At 50.5% G+C, this 25,586-nt stretch overlaps 1 protein-coding gene across 1 annotated transcript in view; it reads right to left on the minus strand.

Moving 5' to 3' along the window:
* Positions 1–25,586, minus strand: part of GARNL3 (GTPase activating Rap/RanGAP domain like 3) — an 81,747-nt gene that overhangs the window by 14,387 nt on the left and 41,774 nt on the right. Inside the window, 16 exon segments of the mRNA XM_006102097.3 lie at positions 2,715–2,826; positions 4,353–4,427; positions 5,378–5,482; positions 6,023–6,138; positions 8,285–8,391; positions 9,182–9,227; positions 10,475–10,583; positions 11,709–11,771; positions 11,773–11,813; positions 12,318–12,416; positions 13,012–13,087; positions 17,251–17,277; positions 18,880–18,943; positions 19,941–20,005; positions 20,808–20,926; positions 22,548–22,647. Of these exon segments, the coding sequence (XP_006102159.2) occupies positions 2,715–2,826; positions 4,353–4,427; positions 5,378–5,482; positions 6,023–6,138; positions 8,285–8,391; positions 9,182–9,227; positions 10,475–10,583; positions 11,709–11,771; positions 11,773–11,813; positions 12,318–12,416; positions 13,012–13,087; positions 17,251–17,277; positions 18,880–18,943; positions 19,941–20,005; positions 20,808–20,926; positions 22,548–22,647 (1,324 nt within the window).

Consider the following 25,586-nt stretch of genomic DNA (forward strand, 5'->3'; position numbering starts at 1 on the left):
TCAGAGCTGGCTTTTCTATTACTGCAAAACCAAAACCTATGGTGACAGCTTGCTTAATCAGTATTTAGTCTCCCTTCAAAGTAGGTTTTGCTGCACTTAGAACACAAAGCATCTTCATTTCTTAAGAATGACCCTGGAGAGAGCAGATTCTCAGGGGTAAACCCGATGAAATGAAGCAGTGGCTAATGGGACAGCGTGAAACAGCCTAAAGGGAAGGGGAGATTCACACGTGGAAACAATGCGTATATGATGAAGCGTAGACAAGAAACAGGTAAACAAAGAAATAAGGATTATGGCTTCGCAGCACACAGGAGGACCAGCAAGGCCACAGTCTCTTTTTAGCAAAAGCAAACAGGGAAGCGAAGACTTTCCCGGCAAATCACAAAGTCCTTACATCTGACACCTCCGTGAACATTTGCATCCGTAAAGATGAAGGGACTTGGTAATCTAGGTTTGGATTTTATGTTGCAAAAAAATAGAAGCAACTCAAAAAAGGATTTTTCCTGTTTTTAGGTGAGCCTTACAAGTACTTCCTTTCCCACCAAGGCAAACAGGTAGAATTTAATCGTAACATTTTTCATCATTACCTGCCCAGGACTGTCTTTTTGGAAATCTGTATTAAGGTGAAAACAATCACATGGTGGTGTTTAATTTTAATACAATGCAGCTGGTTTAGTGCAAGACACTGGGCTAGGAGTCCCCTGTGGGTGCAGGCTCTAGTTCTAGTGCCACTAACCAGCTGTGTCATCTTGGGCAAGTCACACGTCTCTTTAGGCCTCAGCTTCCTCATCTATAAATCAAGAGATTACACTAAACCTCTAAGGCAGCGGTTCTCAACCTGTGGGTTGCGACCCCTTTGGGGGTCAAACGACCCTTTCACAGGGGTCGCCTAAGACCATCGGAAAACACATATATGATTACATATTGTTTTTGTGATTAATCACTATGCTTTAATTATGTTCAATTTGTAACAATGAAAATACATCCTGCATATCAGATATTTATGATTCATAACAGTAGCAAAATTACAGTTATGAAGTAGCAACAAAAATAATTTTATGGTTGGGGTTCACCACAACATGAGGAACTGTATTAAAGGGTCGCGGCATTAGGAAGGTTGAGAACCACTGCTCTAAGGTGTGTGTGTGTTTTAAAAAAATAAAATCTTTTATTTGGTTGTACTTTGGGCAGAATCTGTGGACTTTGTTACCTTTTAGCAAGTTCACAAGGATATAGAAAAGATAATAGCTACTGTTTAATAAGTTATTACTATGTGCCAGACACGGCTTTAAGCACTTAACATCTGTAACAATAGAATCTCCACAGTTTCCTCATTGTAGTTATGATAATCATCCCCATTTTCTTCATTTCATCATTTTCATGATCATAAATGACTTTTCGGCCACTTAAAATAATTGCCTCCACTTCAGAGAAGCCTGAAGCTCAGTGAGGTTATGCTTTCTCAGATCACAAAGATTTTCTGTCTTGTAATTTCTAAAATTAAAAATTAAATTATTAAATTATGAATGTTAAATTATCAGCTTTTTGTGGGAGAAGGCGCAGAGACTGTCTTTAGTAAATTAGTTATATATACAATTACATATGTACATACATTAAAAAATTATGTGATGGCATGAAATGAAAACATATGTGAAAAATAACAGAGGAGGTCAGAAATAAGTCCATGATGAAGCCTGGCCCGCCTGCCCTGTCTTTACAGAGGCACCTGGCACAGATGCTGGGTCAGGGTTCGAGGAGGGAGTAAAGGTCATGGCCAGGGTGGGAAGATGCTGCTGTTTTAGGCCACTGCATCACTCTCACAGCAGTGGCTTCCCAGGTTCTCATGAAATGTCACTATGGTGACCGGAGCCTGGCGGCCTGCTTCCGGGCAGAGTGGAGGGCGTGCCCTGGGAAGATGCTATCTTTCCACCTGTGCTCTCTCCAGCCCGGGAGACACTTGTTACCAGTGTTTAGCCCCTTTAACCTTCATTTGGGGTCTGGAAACCCCACAGGGCCCTCCTGCAAGAAGGCACCAACGGTCCTGGGGTCTAAATTAAATCCCCACCTGAAGCTGAACTCCCTCCATCCTCCTCACCAAGGACAGGTCGGATTGGTGGCTGCTCTGTGGAGACAGGGAGCTGACCCCCGCCAGGCTGGCCCTCCTGGGAGTCAGGAAGCTTGATTTTATACTGAATTGAAATCTGTCTTCCTGCCAAAATCCTAAAGGATTATCTACGCTTCTTATTGTTGGTTTTGGACACCAAGTACTTTTTGAATTAGAAACCTTCAAAAAAAAAAAAAAAGAAGAAGAGAGAGAGACCTTTGAGAGAGAAAGAGCGTGTCCCTGAGAGAGTGGCTCTAAATAGCCTGTCCTTGTCGATTTAAGGTGAATGTTGGAATCGTGGTAAGTATTGGCCGAAAAGGAGATTCTTTTTGCAGGTCATTCGATACCCACAGACCAGCGATGCGGACAAGGGAGGCACCTATCACATGGGCTCACCCTCAGGCTTGCTGGCTCAGAAAGCAGTCCCTCTGCTTGTCCTGGGAACCAGGGGACTGTTCCCAGGAAATGAAAGGAAATTTCCTGTAAGGAAATGAAACTTTGCCAACCTCATTGCTGAGGACACGTTTATCTAAAGGGAGTTGGCTGGCGGTCACGCATCTTAGAAGCACACGTCACACAAAGACATTTAAAGGAGCGGCTACTCACTAACCATCCACTAGCAGGACGCCCGCGTCGGTGGAGACCAGCAAGGCCTGGCCCCAGGGCTCTGCGCACACGGCTTCGTGGGGGAAGTCACTGCAGAAGCACTGGGGCTCCCAGGGCTGCGAGGGGACACAAGCATCCAACGTGAGCGCACCAGGAAGAACGGGCCGGCCACCCGGGGACCGCGCAGTCCACCGCCTGAACCAGCGACACCGGCCCTCCACCTGCGGGCTCGACGGGCTCTGCACTCAGTTCCCGTTCTTAAGGAGTCTCCTTTCTTTTTTTTCTTTCTTTTTAAAATCAGAGAGGAAGGGAGAGGGACAGAGAGATAGAAACATCAATGATGAGAATCATTGACTGGCTGCCTCCTGCATGCCCCCCATGTGTCCTGGGGGAATTGAAACGTGACCTCCTGGTTCATAGATCAACTCTCAACCACTGAGCCCACTAGCAGGGCTTACGGAGTCTCCTTTCAAATACATATGCGACAGGAAGAGTGCCAGCACGTGTTTCTGACACCATCACCTGTCCCCATGTTCTAAATGCTCTTTAGGGGCAATTGAAGTGTTCATCACTTTTTTTTTTTTAGCAAATGTTTTTCTTTAACACCTGCAAGTTGGACCAATTGATGCCTATATTTTTGGAGAGCTCACTTTACTTCATCATAAAAGGGAGTCCTACATAACTCTCTCTGTTGCTGATTCAGTAAAATTATTAAGACATACAGAATACGAGAAGTTGACAGTGTCTTTACAGGAAAATGCTTATTGACCCATTCAAGGCCACACAATCTTAAAGAAAACAATAACACATTAGTAGGAATTTGGCAAGTTCTGCTGACAAACCTATTCATGTCCCCCCACGTGACATTCATACCACGTGACTCTTGTCATTAGTTTCAATTTCATTTCAGGCTCAAAGAGTGGGCCCTCCCTCCCACTGCGTCCGACCGGCGTGTGGACGCCTGGCCTCAGTGGTGGGCCTCAGTCCCACAGAATCGTGGACATTTCCATCAGAACTGTTACCATTTCTCCAAAGCACCTGGCTTGGCCTCAAAGGAGAAAGAAGATTTGGGAGAGTCTCAGAGGCGAGTTGAAGTCGTACCTCTTCCCTCTCAGACGTCCCACCAGGCTGTGCACGGGCCATTCGCACGTGTGGGTGTTTGTGTGCACCCGCTGGACGCAGGCGCACGCACTCAAAGCAGAAGTGACGGCTCTGAGGTCACCTCAAGGGTGCCATTTGCAAATTCTCTGTGTATTATCGCTCTCTCAGAAAAGTATACTCTCTTCCTTTAAGAACCACATGCCTCCAAATGAATATTCTGATTGCTAAGAGAAGGCCTGGACTGTTCTGAAAAGTTGTGCAAAGACTGTGAAGACATTTTATAACCCGAAAAAGGGCTACGCGAGAGCAGGTCAGTCACTGACAAGGCATTTTCCTAAGAAGATTTCTGGAAGTTCTGGGTTTGTGACTTACAGCAGGAGAACATGACAAGCAAGTGAATATCAATGCCACGTGAGAGCCAGATGCTTTGTTGGTCACTAGTGAACACGTTACTGCTGCACACGCTCTCCTCCTAAGAATCTGAGTAACTTCACTGAGGACAAGGACATTCAGAGTTGAACTTGAAGTATCATCAACTCACCTCTTTTTTACAGATCCCTGAGGCCACCAAGCCGGACGGGGCGTCCACTCTCACAATGGATTTCAGCTTTAGTGCCTTCAGAACAGAGAGCTCTTTGAATGTTTGTTACCAGGCAGTAAAAGACAGCAGGGTCAACAATTATGACTTGAAGTTTTTAAAAACATAAAACAGGAGTAATTTCAGATTGCAGCCCAGCTTCCCACACGGCCCTCGCGTTGAAGATAAGCAGGCAGCCTAATATGGGGAAGCCCTGACAATGTCCCAACCCAAGGACCCAAATGCAGTCTGTCGTCTCCACCGATCAATAATCAATAGTGATTTCCAACTGCAAGTACCGAACACAACTCCGACCTCCTGAAACCTGGTGAACGGCGTCTCCGAGGGGAGAGCTGAGATCTTCAACCAAGGACCACGCTGGGGGCCTGACACTGCACCTGTCTGGAAACGGTGACCTTTCCTCTCAGCTCCCCAAGGTCACCTTGCTCAGCTCTCTGCTTTGGGTGAGAACCTTAGCAGCTGGCAGCTGGCCTCCTCCTGTTGTGACATGGGGTCAGCAAAGTGCTGCCACCTCCCGGAACTGAGAAATACTGATGTCGCGTGGGAGCAAGGCCAAGGGGAGGATTTCCTCCAGGATCTGGAACGAGGTGAGGACCGAGGGCCACCTGACCGAGCAGTAGGGGGAAACTCTGTGAGGACACTGCCACCTGCTCACCCCTGCCCGGGAGGGGTGCAGGGTGCTTTTCCCAAATTGGCTGCCCACTCTTTAGAAAGCTCTGGGAGGCAGGCAACGGGACGCTCCCTTGACCAGAGGGGCCCCGCTGGGCCCTGCGGCCTCTCTCTTCCCTCTGCACAGCGCCCTGCTCTCACTCACGCCTGCAGGCTTTGCAACCATCTCCCTCGGGGCTTCCAGTCCCCCTCAGGGAAAGCACAGGCTCCGGCAGGACTGGGCGAACTGACATTCTTTGCCGGGTCGGATGGGCTCACGGCTGCACATCCTCTGAAAGCGGTTTCAGAACACCACCCACCTGCCCTATCCTCACAAACTCCGCCTGGCGAGCCTCCTCTTTCTTCCGAGCAGACTTGGGCGACTCTGGTAAGACGTCACTGAACGATCGTCTGTTCAGCATGTTCTGAAAGAGAGACACACGTTAGAGTTCCACAGAGCTCTGGGGAGCCCCACGCGTGGCAGGGCTGTGCTGGATGCCAGGGATGAAAGAGCCGGCAGGTGCAGAGCCAGCAGGTGAAGGCTGAGGGCCAGGGCTGTGACCTCGAGCAAGCCAGCAGCTCCAGAAAAACCTTGCAAGCACCCAGGCTCTCTCCACATCCCCGCTCCCTGCCCACCAGCACATGGCCCTGGTCATGTGAGCAATGCCACCAAGGCGGCCACCCCCAGAAGCACCTCCAATGCTCCAGGGGCTGCTGTTCGACCTGGACACGCCTGCCCAGCCTGCACCTCGACTCCCACAGCCCTGGCTTTGTGAAACCACGTTCCCGTGTGTGGACAGTCACCATCCTCGTCGTGGGAACGAGAGGACGTCAGCCACGGGCCACGGAGCCACAGGCCTGTCCTGACAGCAGGATCCAGGCGAGGCCTCTGCGCGTCTACCCAGGACTCATCGTGGGGACTGTGTTCCCAGCTCGACCCCACACGTAGGAAAGGGACCAGTTACCTTGTGCAAGTCTGGCATCAAATCCTGGTGCAGAGACCGAATCAACATGTCCAGAGTGCGCCGGCGCTTCTGGGCGAAGGTCGGGGTCTCCAAGGTGGCCTTTTCACCGTTAATTACTGAAAGAAGCCAAGTTGTAAAGGGGCTACTGATGCGAACATGCTGTCGAGGAATGTCCGCCTCATAGTGACACCACCCGCTTTCCTAATACGGGCACGACCGCGAGTAACGCCCTCGCGAAGCTCGCTTCAGAACGCTCCCACTTTCTTCATACAAACCGACCGTCCCGGGCATGCCCGTCGCACCTTCCCTGCCGGCTGTGAGCTTCGAGCAGCGGGTGTATGTAATACTTGAACACCTACACACCCAGCCTGCCCATCCACCTTTCCACCCATCCATCCACCGTTCTTCCATCCCTCCATCCACCCATCCACCCACTCATCCACAGGATGCCATTCCATGGGATTAAAGATACCTATTTGCTATATTTTGTTAGAAAAAAAATAACACTTGACTAAGCAGAGTACTCAGCTTCTTAGCCTAATGGAAGTTTCTTCTGGGAAAAGAGAGCTAGTGGTTTAGTGGACTAGACACTGAAGTTACGACAGTGGCTGCCCAGCGACATGTCAGGGCACAGGACAGAGTGCAATGGGGGCGAGGAGCCTGAGGTGCAGACGGCAGTGGGTTTGAACGCCAGCGGTGCTGCCACATACATTCTCAGCGAACGGTGTAGCTGTGTGGGGCCTCAGTTTTCTACCTTGTAAAATGGGTATAACTGTATTTCCTTGTAAGGGTTGTTGTACATTTTTAAATGACATAATACATATAAAGAGTTAGCACAGTGCTAGGCACATCCAACTGAATGGATGAGCTATTATTAACAGTTCTCTTTCTCAGACGGAGGGCCGAAGGAAGGACGGCGCTCACAGGCCGGACAGCGACCTCCCTGCCACAGGCTGTTCCTGGGTGAGGCCTGTACGCTGGGAACAGCGGGATGGCTGTTGGCAAGACATCGCTTAAGGAACTTCAACTTTGAACGTCTCGCATTTCCTCTCATTCTGGGACTGGGAATTTTTTTGTTTGACACTATTTTTTCCTTAGCATCCCAGAAATATCCATCCTAAATGACTTGTTTTAGCTGAATAAGGAGAAAAGTTCCATTTTTTTTTTTCTGAAATGCTACTTCCTGTTGTCTAGAGTTTTCCACCTGGCCCACTCCCTCCCTCCTAATAAACCCACTGTCAGGGTTCAGAGACGTCTGATCGTTGGCTTCCACCTTTTCTCAGTCCACCAGCCCCTCCTGTCCTCCTGGCTCCCTCCTCTGTGACTTCAGCACCCCTTTCCATAACCTTTGGCCTGTGTTCTTCCACTGGGTCCCCTGTGCAAATCTTCAACTGAACCCTTCATGACCTCCCACCCCAAGAGGGGGCTGAAGAAGTCTCCCTGCTGACTGGCTCCATTAAAAACACACACAGATATATACACTTTTTAATGATTTCAGAGAGGAAGGGAGAGGGAGCGAGAGATAGAAACATCGATGGGCTGCCTCCTGCACTCCCCCTACTGGGGATCGAGCCCGCATATACCCTGACGGAATCGAACCAGCAATCTCTTGGTTCATGGTTCAACACTCAACCACTGAGCCACACCGGCCAGGCGACTGGCTCCATTTAAAGCCAAGGATAACTTGAGTCCTTTGTTGCTGAGCGATCTCCAATCCGCCTGCGGACTGAAAGGTCCCAGGTTCGATTCCGGTCAAGGGCATGTACCTTGGTTGCGGGCACATCCCCAGTAGGAGGCGTGCAGGAGGCAGCTGATCGATGTTTCTCTCTCATCGATGTTTCTGACTCTCTATCCCTCTCCCTTCCTCTCTGTAAAAAATCAATAAAATATATAAAAAAAAAAAAATAAAGCCAAGGATAACTTGAGTCCTTTGTTGCTGAGTGATCGCCAATCCCTGGTGAAAGGACTACCAGCCTGTGGTGGTTCCCTCCCTGAGCCCGCACTCCACAGACACGGCTCACCCCCCGCACCCAGGTCTCAAGACCCTTCCTTGCAGGTGAGGGGAAGGAGGGAGGGACACAGGAGGACACCGGGCAGCTGCACACACCTCAGGAAACTAAAGACGCTTCGCACGGAGAATGAGAGTACCTGGCACGGAATCGATGCCCGAGCAACACACTTCCTTACACGGCACCCGGAGAGTCTGAAGAATGTATTCTGATGTAGAACAAGTTGCAAAGAACACTTCAAAACAGCACTTACATTTCACCAGCAAGAAGTCCCTGAACTCCTGGTGGTCTGTGAACACGGGCGGGGATGGCAGGGGCGGCCCGAAGAGCGGCACGCTTTCTTCCGAGAAGATTTTCAGCCTGCGGAGAGCACGCCGCCGTTACCTGCCGCTTCTTCAGAGGCCACGGGCATCTGGGCCTTAAATGTGTCCAGCTGCCCACGTGACGGGGTAGGAATATTCACACCCAGACGGTGCCTTCCTGTGGCTGCCAGCGCCCGGCCACTGTGCATTCGGACAGAGGCCAGCTCTCCCCATATCCTTCGTGGCCCAGCCCAGCAAGGTCGGGCGGCCCAGGAGTCACAGCAAAGGCGGCCACTGGGCACGCTCTGCACACCAGGGAGCACACGGGTATTTTAAGACACGTCATCGATGGATTCTCACCAACCTGCCAAGGTGGCATCATTACCTCACCCTGGCATCACCCGAGGCTTAAAGACGACAGATGCTTTTTCAGAGCCTCCACGCTAATAAGGGACAGTCGGGGTTCCAACCCAGATCTATTTGGCCTAAAGTTCATGCTCTTTTCACAACATCATGTTCCCTTAACAGAGGAGTGTTTGAGACCAGAAGGACAAACAGGCCAGGGTACAGCCTAGGAAAGGGGGTGCTCTGGTCAGGATCAAATACGTCCATCTGTGCCCACCGCAGACCATAGAACCCCAAAGCACCCGGCCCTCGGTCTCCTGCACGGAGCAACGTCACCGGGAACAAGTTTTCCCCAAAGAGAAGGTGGCCTTGAAGAAAGTTCTCTAAGGCGAGGACATCAACTCAATCGAGAAATATCTATATCAGGAATCTCACATTATGAACACGATTAGCAAGCAAACGTGCGAATCAGAACCAGAGATGATGACAAAGTCAGTACCTACCTGTAATTGTCGTTTTGTTGGTCATACCTCACTAAGGCAAAAATATCTGTGGTGATGGTTAAGGAAATTAGTCAAATGCTTACAGTCCAAGTCTTGTGCTTTGAAAATCCGTGGGGAGTCATCCCAGACCCGCCCTTTGTGGGCAGGGCACCTGTCGGGGCACCTGTCGCCCACCCTTCGGAGGACTTTTTTGGAAGAGACCGCCCAGGCAGACGTAGGTCCAGCCACTGAGTGTTTATCCTTCGGGGAAAGAGCTAAACCTCCAAGTGTGTCAGGAGAGCAACACGAACAAAGCTGCTAAGCAAGGAAGACGCCAACAAAGCAAAAAGAGCAACTCTGTTGCCTGGAATGCAAAGATCCCAACAGGAAACCAGTCATAGGTTCCGTCTGACACATTCTGGAGAGAAAAGCAGCTCCCCTTTCTCCTTCTGGCTTTGGTAGAACAAACAAACCAAACACACTCATGTAGCTGGTGGCAGCCTCTGGGAGCCTCTACTTGGCTTGTGCCAGGCACGCTGAGCTGAAATAGTACCAACCCTCCAGGCAGCTTCCTCCCGCTAACTCCCTGCCCCCTGCCCCCCTGCACCCCCTGCATCGCCCGGCTTTCCTCAGCTCGGGCGGCAAAGCCATCAGTTCCTCAAAGTGCTTCCCCATCTCGCCCCAGAGGAAGGAATCTGCACCCACTACCTGCCTGGCCCCTTCCAGACACAAATGTGCCCAAAGCGAAATGAAACTCTAAACAGAATGAGCGCCCCTGGGCCACCTGCAGAGCCACCCTCCCGTCCCATGCTGGCAACACGAGCTACACAGGAACAAGAGAGGAAGCAAATAAAAATGATGAATTCTATCATTTCTCACATTTTAAGAGATGACAATGCAGCAGCTATTATGAGGGCTTAGAATCAACAAAGAAATAGTATTTTGGCTTTTTATCCTCACTTGCAAGTTTTTATACCCAAAGCAAATTTCTCAGAGGATTCACAGAATTCTTCTAATTCAGTTCTTATCGATGGACGGTAGGAAGTTTCCCTCATTTCAGAGACTACCCGAGGGAAGGGAAGAGATTTCAGAAGTCAAGGATTGTCTGGGAATTAATCCACAGTTACTCCAAGGGATGGAGAGAGAAGAGAGAACGATGCTGAGGGAAAATCCCAAATGGCAGATGTAAGAATCTATCAACACAAAACAATATAACATGCAAGTCAATGATAACTCTTGGCGAGAGGGCCATTTCCGTCCCGTGAGGCTGAGTGATAGCCCACCGAACCAGAGCAGTCACAAGGCCCAGGATACGTGTAAAATGGGAGCGGATCATGGAAGGCTTAAAGGCAGGACAGGGCTCCTCTCCTTCCTGGAACACAATGGTGACGATGTCGTTCCCGATGTGGCGCTTCCTTTCCACCTGGATTGAGCATAAATAGCATCACTGAGAAGGCCGCTCAGACCCAGCACAGAGCTGAACAAGCAGCACAGTGCGACAGCCACCAGGACCAGAGCCCAAGCTTCGGCCGCTTTCACGCCTGCCTCCCAGGTTTTACCAGCCGGCTCCCGGCTCTGCTGTCCGTCTCCACCTCACCTCTCCCAATTCGGGCCTCATGTCCTCATCCAGCCTCTGCAGAAGCCTCCTAGCCAGCCTCCCTGCCTCCACTTTCTCCCATTTTACTTTTCTGATCGCATTCATCTTCATTCATCGTCGCCTTAGCCTGGCATCCAAGGCCCCCAAACAAGAGGCAGTGCATCCGAATTCCCTGGGGATTTTTAGAAAAGCTTAGTTCTGACGCAGATACTGGTTAAAACAAGGCCCTACCTAAGCTGACCCCAGCTGACCTTTCCAAAATGATCTCCTCGACGTGTGGTCAGTGTTTTTTTTTCTGTAAAGGGCCAGACAGGAAATACTTTCAGTCTTATAGATCGTATTATCTTTTTGCAAACACTCATCAGCCATTACTCAGAACGCACTTATTTTAGGTCCCGGACAAGACACAAGGCCCACTGCGAGGAGTCACAGGGGAAAGGCAGCGTAAATGCAAAACAGCCGCTCAGGAGTCACAAACCACTCACACACACGCAGATACACACGCTCTCACACAGATACACATGCTCACACACGCAGATACACACACATTCACACATGCAGATACACACGCTCACACACGCAGATACACACACTCATACATGCAGATACACAAACACGCAGATATACTCACACATGCAGATATACACGCTCACACATGCAGAAACATACACATCCACACACATAGGTACACACATCCACACATGAAGATACGCACATACTCACACATGTTCACACACGCAGATACACACGCTCTCACACAGACACGGCGAAGGCACCAGGGAGGGTGGTTCTCCCTAAGGCTGTGGAAGGTTCCAGTGCAGAGACTGCAAACAGCACCCTGAACTGGGGCCGAAGCTCTGCTCCTCTGTTGGCACCTTAGTCTGACTCCAGGAAGCCAGCGGAGCTTTCTGCTGTCAGTCACATGTGAGGGCCTGCGGCGCTCGCACCCACCTGCTGCTTGTTCTCTTTGGAGTACGGCAGCATGGTGGACACGTGGAACATGATCTCGTGGCCCTTGGTAGAGAGTGTAGACCGAGTGGATCCCTGTGGTGTCATCTGTAAAACACAAACACGCAGTGAGTGGGTGCAGTGAACGCCGGGGCCGGAGGAAGGGTCTCCATGTGAGACAGACGAGGGACTGCATACAATCGGATGGTCCTTAAGGTCCCTCTGGACTATCCACCTGCAGGGAGCACAGTGTGAACGCTGCCCATGGGCAGACTACCCCTCCCGCTCTCCGCTCGCTTGCTGACAGACTCGTGCCTCGCCCCGGAGTCAGGACAGCGTGAGAAGTCTGAGCTAAAAGGGAGAGTGTGCTGTAACTCCTCGCCTTCCAGTTACCGCCAGTGGACAGGACAAAAGCAACACAAGATGACACCAATACTGACCGTGTGTGTCCATGAAACACGGGCAGACTGAACAGCGACCCCGAGCCAGGCTGGTGTGGAGCTCAAACCCCCGCTCACCCTCTCTCCCCCACTTGGGTATAAGTTCAACTACGGTCAGGCCGGCGGCAGGAGGCCTACCAAGGCCAGCAGTGCCAAGCCAGGGCGAGCTTACTTTTGGTGTCCAGACCGCCGCGGTAGCCCGTCCAGCCCTTCAGAGTGATTGTGTCGCCCAGGAGGTGTAAGAATTTCTGAAAAGCGTCACTTCCGATTTCTGTGGAAAAAGGGAAAGTGTGAGGAGGTGCGGCAGCAAGTCCTCCTTCTCTAGCTGCAGCCGCTGAAGAGCCAGCGGACGGTGCGGTGGGAAAGGGAATGGGCCCGGCAGGAGGGCCCACGGCTCCCAGGACACGGGAAGGAAACCACAGCATCAGACTAACCAGCCCCCCTGCCGGCGGGGCCACAAGGGCTCGCACACATGATGACCGTTTCCACGAATAACAGAAGACACTGAACATGACAAGTGCTAAATAACAGGAAGTGACGCCATCTTACAATCCCCCAGCCCTGACCTCACAGGGAAGAGCCCCCCTCTGCTCCCGATTATGCAGAACCAGCTTCTTCCGACCCCACGTCACTTCCCACCGAGACCCGGGACAAGTTAAGCGACCGGTAAATATTTATCAAACCAACGAAACGGGGCAACATCTGCCCTACCAAATCTACCCTGGGAATTCACCCCACACTTTGCTGAAACTACCGGCGGTTTCTCTGCATTAAATAAAGGCTCCAACCCCACCGGCAAGTTTGGTTTCGGTCGTCAGAGCTGAAACGGGGGGAGGGAGGGTCCCGTCAGCAGGGGAGACACTCACCGTTGCTGAACATCTCGTCATCGGTGAGCTGCCCGTCTTTGGCAAAAAGAACCCCGAACTTGAAGTTCACAGAGCCCTGCAATAAGACAACAAAAGGTGGTGACTTTCATCTCATCAACAGAGCATGCCCAGTTGTGCGAAGTGCTGGTTGTTACCAAGGGACACGGCCATGACAGCCTGGGCCCGGGGGGATGACTCCCTCCCCTCTATCCCAGTTTTGACCAACACGAAGAACAGTCACGCCTTCCTGTCTGTGGATTCTGACAGTGAAACTCTGCTTTTATGAGTTCATTCATTTGTAATGTCCTAAGGCGGCCAGGTCCATTCCGCAGCAAACAGAGCTGCAGGTAAGTGGCCCCCAGATCCCACAGGCTGGTGCCATCTTCCGACCAACCCATCCGCAGGGCCCAGACCCCAGGCAGCACTGGGGAGCTCAGAGCAGTCAAACCTCAATACGACAGTCTGAGGCTGAAACCTGTGGGCTCTTAGAAATAGAAATGGAAACTGTAGCTCATTTCCCCCAATTCTTAAAGACATTGAATCTCAAGAAGTCACACAACAGATATGGGGGGAAAGCAATCAAGAAGTAGCCAGAACAGAGAAAGACAAGTACCAAATGGTTTTACTTATATGTGGAAGTTAATGAGCAAAATAAGTGAACAAACAAAACAGAAACAGACTCATAGGTACAGAGGACAGACTGACAGCTGTCAGAGGGGAGAGGGGGAAGGGGGCTGGGTAAAAAAGGTGAAGGGATTCCAGGGATGGGGAATGTCTGGCCCACGGGCCCTAGAAGGCCCTCAAAATCATTTGGTCTGGCCCTGCTAAGGCATTAGGGGTGAGTTAATTAAATGTTTGACCAAATATAGCAGGCTAATTTTTAAAAAAATATATTTTATTGATTTTTTACAGAGAGGAAGGGAGAGGGAGAGTTAGAAACATCAATGAGAGAGAAACATCGATCAGCTGCCTCCTGCACACTCCCTACTGGGTATGTGCCTGCAACCAAGGTACATGCCCTTGACCGGAATCGAACCTGGGACCCTTGGGTCCACAGACCGACGCTCTATCCACTGAGCCAAACCGGTCAGGGCGAGCAGGCTAATTTTTAAGTTGATAATTTTGTATGGCTCGCAAATGTTGGTCCTTGGCAGGAAATGGTTCCCCACGTCTGGAATCATTAAGCAAAACAAAACAAAACAAAACACCTCATAGACACAGACAGCAGTGTGGTGATTACCAGAGGGAAACTGGGATGGGGGCAGGTAGAAGAGGGGGGCGCGTAAATGGTGATGGAAGGAGACTTGACAGGGGACGGTGAACACACCACACAATATACAGATGATGTGTTATAGAACTATACACCTGAAGCCTATATAATTTTATTAACCAATGTCACCCCAATAAATTCAATAAAAAAGAAGTAGCTAATACAAATGTTCAGTCCACTATCCTCAACTCTAAACACTGGATTGAAATCAGGTCCTGCAGGAATGATACCCAATGCAAGGTAATAGCTTCTACAGAAGAGGAATGAGGTCAGAGAACTCAATGTATTTAAAAATGTATTGATTTCAGAGAAGAAGGGAGAGATAGAAACATCAATGATGAGAGAGAATTATTGATCAGCTGCCTCCTGCATGCTCCACACTGGGGATTGAGCCCACAACCCGGGCATGTGCCCTGACTGGGAATTGAACTGTGACCTCCTGGTTCATAGGTCGATGCTCAACCACTGAGCCACGCTGGCTGGGTGAGCTCAGTATATTTTTAATAGTTTTTTCCCTTAAGCCACGGGTGAGTTTCTAGGTCTCATTACATTAGCCTCTATACTTTGCTTTTGCACTTCTTGAAGTATTTCCTAATAGAGTAAAATCTAGGGTTGGAAGAGAATCCACCTTTACAAGGCTGCTTGGCCCTCCACTTGCTGGGGAATTTTTGTGGTCCGCGAAGGGGCAGACCAGAATCGGAGGTGTTAAAAGCACTGGCCCGTGGGGGCAGAGGTGCGGGGTCAGGACACAATGCCAGGCGTCAGGACAGCTACATTCTGGAGCCAAGACTTGGAATGTCTAAGGGTCTCAGACAGTTTCTGTCCCGAACACAGCAGGGGCAGATGCACACCCACCAGCCACCGTAGTTTCACACGCAGTGATTTTCTATGTGGAGCAGGGACAGGGGGGGCGCTCCACGCTGCCCCTCCACCTGCAGCCCTTCCTCAGCTCCTTCCGTGGGGCCATTCCCATCACGCGCTCTCAGCTCAAATGTCCATTCCAGGGAGGCCTTCCCTGACCTCCCCAAATAGTTACCCTCCCCAGGGTCCCTCTCCATCACAGCAGCTTATTTGTTTTTCTAAGAGCACATTCACACTCTGCTGCTTTTATTAAGCTTGCGTATTTGTCTGTTCTACCACTGGAACCTGAGTCCTGAGAAGGAGGGATCATACAGGTCTTACTTTCCACCAGCTCTGCAGGGCCCACCACAGAGCTGGGTGTACCGAGAGGGTGGCTGAAGACTCATGGCCTAACTGTGCAGAATAAACGAGAAAGAAACAAACGGGTCAGATACAACTTCTTTTTCACAAGCTGCCCCAGTGTTGGGTAAACTCCGCATTCTGTCAGGGATCTCTCCGCTTTAGGGTTCTGTGCTCTCTAACTCTCCCTTCTCTGGCAATGCTGCTAGTGATCACATGGCTCCAGAACTCTGGCACCTCCTCCTCCACTCTCAGGGGTCCCTTCAAAAGTACCCCCAGTGGCTTGGGGTCCACAGAGGCTTGGGGTTCTCAGAAGAAAAGTGCAGAGACTAAAGCAGAGGTTCTCGAACCTGGCCAGGCATCGGAATCACCTTGTTGGCTTGTTAAAATAAAGAGTGCTAGCCCGCTGGTGTGGCTCAGTGATTGAGTGTCAACCCATGAACCAGAGTTCCATTCCGGGTCAGGGCACATGCCTGTTGTGGGCTCAGTCCCCAGTAGGGGGCGTGCAGGAGGCAGCTAATCAGTGATGTGTGTGTGTGTCTCTCCCTTTCTGTCTGAAATCAATACAAATATATTAAAAGTAAGAGCGCCAGGCTCCACTCCCAGAATTTCCAAGTCATTTCTGGAGTTGGGCCCAAGAACGAGTATCTCTGACAAGCTCCCTGGTGATGCTGAGGCTGTGGTCCAGGGACCCAGTTTGAGAACTGCTGGACCAGAGGAGCAAACCAGCGGACTGTCAGGAGGCCCGGGACCAGGCACAGCTGACCTGACAGCTAGCGAGCCGAGGGCAGAAGGTCGGGGTCAATGGCCAGAGCACTGAGCTATGAACTGACAGCCTGTTAGAACCAGAGGGGACCCTGAGGTCCACCAAATCCACTTCCATTTTACAGGCAGGACAGCGGGAGCCCAGGGAAGGCGAGGCTGCCCGAGGCGGTACCAGGTGAGCGGTGGGACGGGAGCTGGAAGCCGGGCTTCCGCTGCTCTTTCCAATCCCACGCCAGTCTTCTCAGGACGGCTGTGAATTGGGTGAAGCCGAGTCATTAGCAGAAATGAGACCCTCTGCTGACTGGTCACTGGGCTGCCCTGTGACTGGCCCCCTGCCACCAGGGCCCTGCTGAGGACCCTCCCGCTTCGCTGGGAAGCTGGCAGGATTAAGCGAATGAGCGAATGAGCGTGGTGGGAGGGGAAGCCTGAGAAATGTGTGGATTAGGGACAGTCTCGAAGCAGTGTCAGCAGGATGTGCTGATGGGTCAGACATGGGCTGAGAGAGAGAGAGATGCTAGGATTTTTCCAAGTTTGGCCTGAGCAACTGGACGAATGATATGACCACGTACCGAGAGGCAAGTATGCACAACGGTAATTTACTTACTCAAATTGCCAATTTATAATATTTTAGGTTTTTCTCTATGTTGGTGATGTACTTAGAAAACATTTTTTTAAAGTGGGGCAACAGACAGGGCTGGATCCACACTATATATGGCATTCCGTAAACCGAGTGTGTGATCAAGTGTAGACGCCTACTTTATTGGATGAAAATTAAAATCTCGTACCTGCACCGATCCCGAGGCTAAAATGTGAATATTCCCCAGCAGATTTAAGTAGCTTGGCTGTTTGCGTCTCTACAGTGGCTGCATAGACACCCCTGAACCACCCCTGAGAAACCATGTCAGGAAGTGCCATAGACACGGAGAGGTCGAACTGGAAGGAGAGTGTGGTGATACACGCGGACGCCGAGCACAGAGGGACAGACGGCTCAGCAAGGCACTTACCTCTTGTTCTTCGAGAACCAGCAGGTCCTGTCAAACAAAGTTTGAAAAGTTATGTCTGTGCTTAGCAGCGATCCTTGTATTTCGACTTCCTATGAAAGCCGAGCTTTAATTTACTGAAGTTTACACCCCCACCCAGAAGTGCTGTAAACATTTAAATGTAGCTCTACAGACTTTTACAAAATGCCTGGTCATTTCAGAAAGTCATATTATCTGGAAACAAAGACGGTGCACGGCTGTGGGAAGGAAGACACAGACCCCTAGGTCCCTGTCATCTCAGCTGGCCTTGCACACACTGCCTCCTGGAAGGGTCTGGCCAAGAAAAATGCCGCTATGACAGAGCAGCCAGAAACAGATCACATTTCCAAGCAGCAGCCACTTGGTGGAAAGAGGCCGTCTTCGTAATGCAGGTGGCTTAGTTCTATTTACTTCTTAGATCCAGGGATTTGTAAGAACTCTTTCCCCTAAACCCAAAGCCTGCTGCTCACGGCTTCCTAAGGGAGGTCTACAGAAACCTGGTGAGAGCCGGGGAATCACTGCTGCCAAGTGGCACACTCATGTGCACACGCACACGCACACACACACACACACGCACATGCACACACGCATGCGCACGTGCGCGCGCGCGCACACACACACACACACACACACATACACACACACACTGGGCAAGCTCCTGGGAATAGTTACTTGTAAGGGAAAGAAAGCTGGACCATGAATGTGGGGACAGCATGGACATCTTTGCTGTGCTATAAACAGCAGAGGCTGCTGTATCTCGTTTACTTGTCCTCTTTACGGAAGGGCGAGCAGGCAAGGGCGACTGGGCAGAGGCGAGCTCAGCAGCAGCCACGGGAAGGAGCACCAGTGCACTCCGTGGGTTTTGGGGCTCAGTGTCTGGGGGTCACGTCCCCTCCCAGAAGGAAAGGGTTGATAAGCCATACAAATGAAGTGCCAGAGGCACACCGACTTATAACTCTAACTGTTCTTACGTTTGCTATAAAAATTACTTCTAAGCATAGCAGGGCTTACAGTTGCTTCAAGCTGGACCTCACACACCTGGTTCTGCCTCAGTCCCTTTTGGTCCCAGCACAGTGTTCTACCTGAATCGCAGCTTGACAAGCACATTTCATATTTATTTAATATATTTTTATTAATTTCAAAAAGGAAGGGAAGAGGGAGAGAGAGACAGAAACATCAATGATGAGAGAGAACCATTGATCGGCTGCCTCCTGCATGCCCTCCACTGGGGATCGAGACCACAACCTTGGCATGTGCCCTTGACCGGAATCGAACCTGGGACCCTTTAGTCCGCAGACTGACGTTGTATCCACTGAGCCAAACTGGCTAGAGCCACATTTCGTATTTATTATTTTTTAAAAAATCTGACATTCCACATAACTCTATATCACTCAGTACAAGGAGGGGCTTTTAGGCCAATAAGATCCTTCTGAGCACACCCCTTTCGGATCACTGGTGGAGGAGCCTGTTGCTAGCGGTCTCAGCTGTGGCTGTGCCTAGAATACAGACTCCCGGCCTGCCCCTCGGGCCTGGCATACCAGGATCTCAGTGTGAGTTCTCCAGGACCTAACACCGATCAAAGTGGTACAATTACGAAGCAGAAAGTTCTGTTACCTTCTGTATCTCAGGATGAAAAATTTCCCTGGGGCCTTTCTCAAATTTGTCCAGATTCATGGCACTGAAACAGAATAGAGAGCATGAGGCAGGCGCAGCAGGAATGGGAACAACGCGGAGCAGGTCTCAGCTCTTCAGAGAAGCTAGAGAGCATCTCCTAGGACAGTGGTCGGCAAACTGTGGCTCACGAGCCACATGCGGCTCTTTGGCCCCTTGAGTGTGGCTCTTCCACAAAATACCGACTTCTGCGCATGGGTCACGAAGTTGCAATCGCACTGTACGTGCGCGCCCGCAGGTGGTATTTTGTGGAAGAGCCACACTCAAGGGGCCAAAGAGCTGCATGTGGCTCGAGAGCCGCAGTTTGCCAACCACTGTCCTAGGAAATCCTGGGAGGGCCTGGCCCCCAGGAGACAGACGAGCGAGGAGGAATCCAGGAGTAACTATGTGAACACAGGACAGTAACCACACACCACACTGTACTTTCCTTACATAACTGTCCCCAATGACACTCGATGGTAAGAGGGGGGGCGGGGGGAGGAATCGAGAGCATTTGCTTTGGGCAACCCTGACTAATCTTCATGATTCTTACTTTTATTTCCTAAAAGAGTGACTCATTGACAGTTACAGAGCGAGTCATGATAAACTGAGATGTAATGAAGATGACCTGGTATTTCTTGCTTCCTGTGGTAATTCCTCTGCCACGAATGGCAAAAGGCCATCCCGAACAAGGTTGTTCTTTGTTTTACTTTGGACAAGCAACGCGCATTTCCTGCTGCCTATGCCCCTGGAGAGGAAAAACGGGCCACTGAACCAGACCTCTGAGGCCCCTTCAGCCAGGATTCCTCTGCTCGTGACAGGTAACCACAAGAGCTAATGTTAAAGCGTGTACTTACGCCAGGCCCTCTGCTAAATGCTTTAAGGGACCGTCTCGTTTAGTCTCTGTGAGGCAAGTACTAGTTTATCCCCATTTTACAGATGAGGAAGACAGAGCTGACAGAATGACCCCGGGAAAACCACGTATACAGACTCCTGGGGTTGGGGTTCCACTCGGCGGCACTCACCTTAAGATGGACTTCACAGAGAGCGTCTTGGTGGGGCTGTAGGGAAGGCATATTTTCTGGGTACCCTGGAAAGTCAAAACGCCCGATCAGCGAGAAGCGTGGCAATTCCCATCTCTGAAAGCGCCCTCCCTGGTCACTTAAAGGAACCACGTCTGGCCTTTCTCATTCCCTTCAGTGGCTCAGCTATGAGTAAAGTCATTATAAGACGCAGAATCGTGCTCAGACTGGACAGCGTCTGCCCCTCTCCCAGCCCCAGCACTCATGGGTCTCAGCATTACAGCCTCTTCCACGGACGGACTGACAGGTCCTCTGCGCCTTCGGGGTTGTGAGCAGATGCACCGTCTGAGCCAGACGAGAAGGGGGTTTGGTCTCTGAGCCGAGGGTCAGATCAGCCTCAAAGATCATGAAAACATAACAGGCCCCAATGTGATAGCCCCAAGTCCAAGACTCGAAGGAGAAACCACCGAATCTTGGGGAGGCCTGTGTGAGTCCTCTGTTTCCTCCTCCCACTGTGACTAACGCAGGGAAAGGACCCCAGTAGATGTTGGGAGCGTGAAAGGGAATGAACGAAGGACCCACATCGTTTGTGGTGAAGAAAAACACAAATGGCCAATCCCACGAGCCCTGGGCTCCGCCTCCCCGTGGGCAGTTCACGAAGAACCGCAGGGGCGGGAGCCTCTCTGTCCCATACACCCCGCCTCAGGCTGCCCTCGGCTTCTCTACAAAAATGCCTTTACGTCAGGTTGTTACCTTAACCTGCCTAAAAAAAGACATTTCTGACACGTGATGTGGACACTTACATAAACAGAAGCAGCACAGCTCACAGGTTAAGTGGGAGGAAACTCCCGGCCCAAGCCGGTTACTTACCGTTTTCCTCCAGAGAATTGCACGATATTGAGGGACTCGCTGATTGTTCTGGTCAGAAAGGGTCACGGACAAGAAGAAGGGGCTCTTCTCGGCATCGTTTCCGATGTAGTTCTGATGGACTGGGGGAGAGACGGGCTTAGGACAGGGACAACCTAATGGCTCCTCCAGTCCCCGGTGTGGGGACATGTCAGGTGGTATCCAGCCCTTCGCACAGGGTCGAGGAGCAGCAATCCCAAACCCAGCTTGAGACAGAACCCGATCACTCTCCAGAACAGTGGTTCTCAACCTTCCTAATGCCGCGACCCGTTAATACAGTGCCTCATGTTGTGGTGACCCCCAATTTCATTGTTACAAATTGAACATAAAGCATAGTGATTAATCACAAAAACAATATGTAATTACATATGTGTTTTCCAATGGTCTTAGGCAACCCCTGTGAAAGGGCCGTTCGACCCCCAAAGGGGTCTCGACCCACAGGTTGAGAACCGCTGCTCTAGAATCATGCACTCCCATTCCCCTCGTCAGGGACTGGTTCTGGGGTGAGCGTATGACCCCATTCTGGCCAATGAGACAGGAGGAGAAACGTGTCTAGAGGTTTCTGGAAAGGCTTCCTCGCTCTTGGAGATGGCCTTCCGGATGAACTCTGGATGGTGCTGTCTCGAAGTGATGCCTGGAATCGCTGCAGCCATTCTGTGACCCTGAGGAAGCCCAGCCTGATGACATCACAGAGCCTGTGACTCCACCCCCCCTAGAGCCTGGCCTCCCTCTGGGTTTCTTATTAGACCCCTTACTGTTTCAGCCAGTTGGGGAAGCCGAGGCATCCACACCATCTTCCTCCCGTCATCACTGCTCCAGGACTATGTTTTGCAAGCATTTGGGAGGCTGACAACTTCCCACTGATTTCTTTCTTTATAACGAAGTATGCCTTGCCAAGTAAGGGAGCTTCTTAGCACAGTGCAGGAACGGATTGTTTAAAAAGACACCTTTTGGGTCTGGCCACTCTCATTTTCTAGTTCAAGCCTCACATCTTCTACAAACTAATATATTAGTCTGATAAGAAATGTGTCTAACTCATTTCCAATCCCACAGCAGCGACCGTTCTTCCATTTCTTCCGCCGTGAGCCACACTCCTGCCTGCCACCTCTCCCTGTATGTTCACCAGAGCCCTTCGTTGTCCGTGTGTGTCACCCTAATGGCGGAGCTCCTGCCACGCGCCAGGCATCAGGCTTGGGGTTTTCCCTGTGTATCTCTTTGAAACATCTGTCCAAACCTGCTAGGTGTGCACCAGTAACACCCCCACTTCACAGATAAGGAAACTACGTCTCAGAGAAGCAGAGCGTACCAGGTGTAAGGTCCTATGGGGAGTGACAGTGGGGCAGGATTCAAACCCATGAAGGCAGGGGCCGTGACTGCCTTTGCCAGCTCCACATTGGCCCTGGAGCTCAGGGAGCCATTTCTTTTCCCACTGCCTTACACTGTGTTCAAAACCCACTACACTCAGGGCACTTGCCTTGTTAAATCTAAAGTTGCTTTCCACCCTGCAAATTCTTCTATGTTTCAAGTCACTCATTCAGATGATCTAATCCCCTTTATTCCTCAGGGGCAAAAACAACTGCCCCCGCTCAAAAAAATTAGTGTCCTTACACTGGTTAGTGTCACATAGGGTACTTGCAAATCACGCCAACACTGATTTTCATTTTGAACAGCCTTCCCTCCCAGCCACCAACATGGCATACTTACCTTGTCCTAAAAAATACTTGAAATACCATCTGGTGTGGTATTCCGGGTTCTCTAAGTGCACGGCTGTTCTTTGCCAGGTCCCTGGCAGAGCAGAGGCATTCTGTAACGGGACAACGTTGTGTCATGAGGAGGCTTATTCATTAGAAAGTAAACAAGAAGCTGACAATGAGCCAGAGGCCGAAGAACCAAAAAGTCATTGTTAAAAGCATATAAACAGCCCTAGCCAGTTTGGCTCAGCAGATAGAGCGCCGGGCTATGGACTGAAGGGTGGGATTCCGGTCAAGGGCATGCACCTCATTAGCAGGCTCAATCCCCAGCCCTGGTTGTGGCATGTGCAGGAGGCAACCAATCGATGTGTCTCTCCTTCCCTTCCACTCTCTCTAAGAATTGATGGGAAAATATCCTCGGGTGAGGATTAACAACAAGAAGCATAGAGACTGGGCTGTGCCCACATTGTCATTAGAAAAGACGCCCAGTCTAAATGGCATCACAGGAGCATTCTGGGGCGTGGGGAAAAGGGACCAAGCGACCCAGTGGGCTCAGCTATTTCTAACCTGAGTATAACTTGGGTTTAAAGTTCACTCCTTTCTGGTCCGAAGCTTCCGAAATACTTGGGCGCTGGTGCCCCCTAGAGGCACGCCCTTCTGTTGTCACCCTGGAAGGCACATTTCACCTGGAAGATATCTCTCCAGCATCCTGAGTTCATATTCTTTGTAGAATTTTAAAAATTTATCATAAAAATTACTCAGTTAATGTGGAAAATACAGACAATCATAATGAATAACCAGAATCCTCTGTCCAAAGATAATCATTATTAACGATTTGGTATGATTTCCTGTAATGTTTTTCTTACATGTGCAAACGTATGTCATTTTGCTCCAATGGAATCATAATGAACATACAGTTTCAAACTCCTTTGGTGTCTACATTGTACCATGCGTATAGACAGACTTCAGGAACATGCTTTTCTTTTTTAAGATTTTAAAATTGATTTTGAGAGAGAGAGAGAGAGAGAGAAAAACATTCATTGGCTGCCTCCTGTATACCCTCTACTGGGGATTGAACCCACAACCTTTCAGTGCATGGATGACACCCAATCAGCTGAGCCACACTGGCCAGGGCTGGCACAGACTTTTCCGGTTCGGACATGTCTCTAGTGATTTCCTAGGTGTTTGTGGTCAGTTGCTTTCTCATGTTGAAGTTTCCTTCAAATCCAAGTTTACAAAGAGGCTCTTCTTAGGAAGGACTATTGAATTTTACTGGAAGCTTTTTGGGTAACTATGGAGAGAACAGGTTAAATGAGGGAAATCTGTGATGTAATGAATTACACTACAGCTCTGCGGTGCCGAGTGGCCATTAGATTTCTGGAATGCACCCCCTCGGCCCCGGGTGCAGGCCTCTCCTGATGCTGCCGGTTTAGAACACGTGTTATGTGTCCTGCTCGTTAGGAGCCGGAGCTGGGGGCGTCTCCTCTGTATGGTTTCTGTTGTGCTTTCAGGCGAGTCTTACTGTGGACAGTGGACGGGGATGCCCGTCTCTCTCGTGGCTCTGGATGCAGACACTCAGGGAGTGAGCTCTACGGCCAGGCACCGGCCGGCACCTCCTACACACCAGCTCCACAGCCTCTCCCAGCTTCCCAAGCTTGGGGAGCGTCCGCTGGGCTCCGGAGCAGAGAGTATGCAGTGAAGCGGAAACTAAGTCTTAACCTTACATCATCTTCTGTGTCCTTAACGTTCTGCCTTTTTAATCTATCAAGGAGTTAAAAAGTACGTTAACATATCTTAGTATGATTGTGCTTTTTATTGAATTTTCTTGAATTTCAAAAATTCAGCGACTGATGTGCACATATAAAAGCCATGAGACTAGGAAGAGCGCGGGAGCCTGTGTGTGCCCTTGACCAGGCCCACCTGCTGTTAACACTGTATCCGCGGATTCATTTGTTCCCTCCCCTCCCTCTCTCTACACACACACACACACACACACACACACGCACACAATTTCCTCAGTCACTTAAGACTAAGTTGCCTAAAGAATAGCCCCATATTCCTAAAGGCTTCAGTGTGCATTTCCCAAGAAGAGGGATGTTTTCTTACATCAGCACAGTTAGCTTTATCAACTTTTGTAAATTCAACCTCGATATTTTAACCTACCACCTGTATTCCAGGCTTGTCAACTGACTCAACAGTGTCATTTAGGGGATCATTTGGTGCCATGTCTCTTTAGATTCCCTTAATCCGGAACGTTCCTACAGACTCTGTTTGTCTTCTATTACACTGACACTTGTGGAGAACGAGCATTCCCCACTCCCACCCCCACCCCCCACTTTTAAAAAAGAAAGCGGTCCTCATTGTGGGCTCGTCTGCTGCCCCGTGACTGGGTTCAGGTTGTGCACACCTGGTCGGAACACCACACAGGTGCCGCCGTCCTCCTCAGCTTGTCGCATTTCCAGAGATCCACCGGTTCCTATGGGCGATGCTAATGCTGACCACCCGTGGGAGATGGTGCCTCTTAGCCTTGACCTTTCATGTGACTAGGAGGCCGTATAATTGGATTTTATTTCCTGTAGAATTTCTGGATGATTCATTATCAACAGCCACTCATTTTATAACCATAAACCACCACAGTACTCCTGGTGCACAGTTCTTTCCACCACGTCACCGGGCAGCACGCACAACGCATAACCCTGGGGTCCACCAGCCAGCCGCCCGCAGGGGCGGGTGTCATGGTCCCCAGGCCCTGGGCCCTGGGAGGCGCCTGCAGAACCTGGAAGCCACCCGGACATTGAAGCCCCTCGAGCCTCCAGTGCTGCAGGCCCAGAGAGGTCTCTCAGCGGCAGCCAGATCCAAGCGCACCCTGTGAGCTCAGTGCTCTAGATCTGCTAACTGTGCACCCTTGGGCCCACTAGCGCCATCCTCAGGATTTCTGTGGTCAGGGCCCTGGAACCTGCATTTTAACCAGCATCCCAGGTAATTCTGATGAACACGGAACTTTGAAAGAATCCAGGGAGGACATGAACTTGGGGCAAAAAATTCTTCATTT

Source organism: Myotis lucifugus, unplaced genomic scaffold (assembly GCF_000147115.1).
Source record: "Myotis lucifugus unplaced genomic scaffold, Myoluc2.0 scaffold_397, whole genome shotgun sequence".
Lineage (NCBI taxonomy): Eukaryota > Metazoa > Chordata > Mammalia > Chiroptera > Vespertilionidae > Myotis > Myotis lucifugus.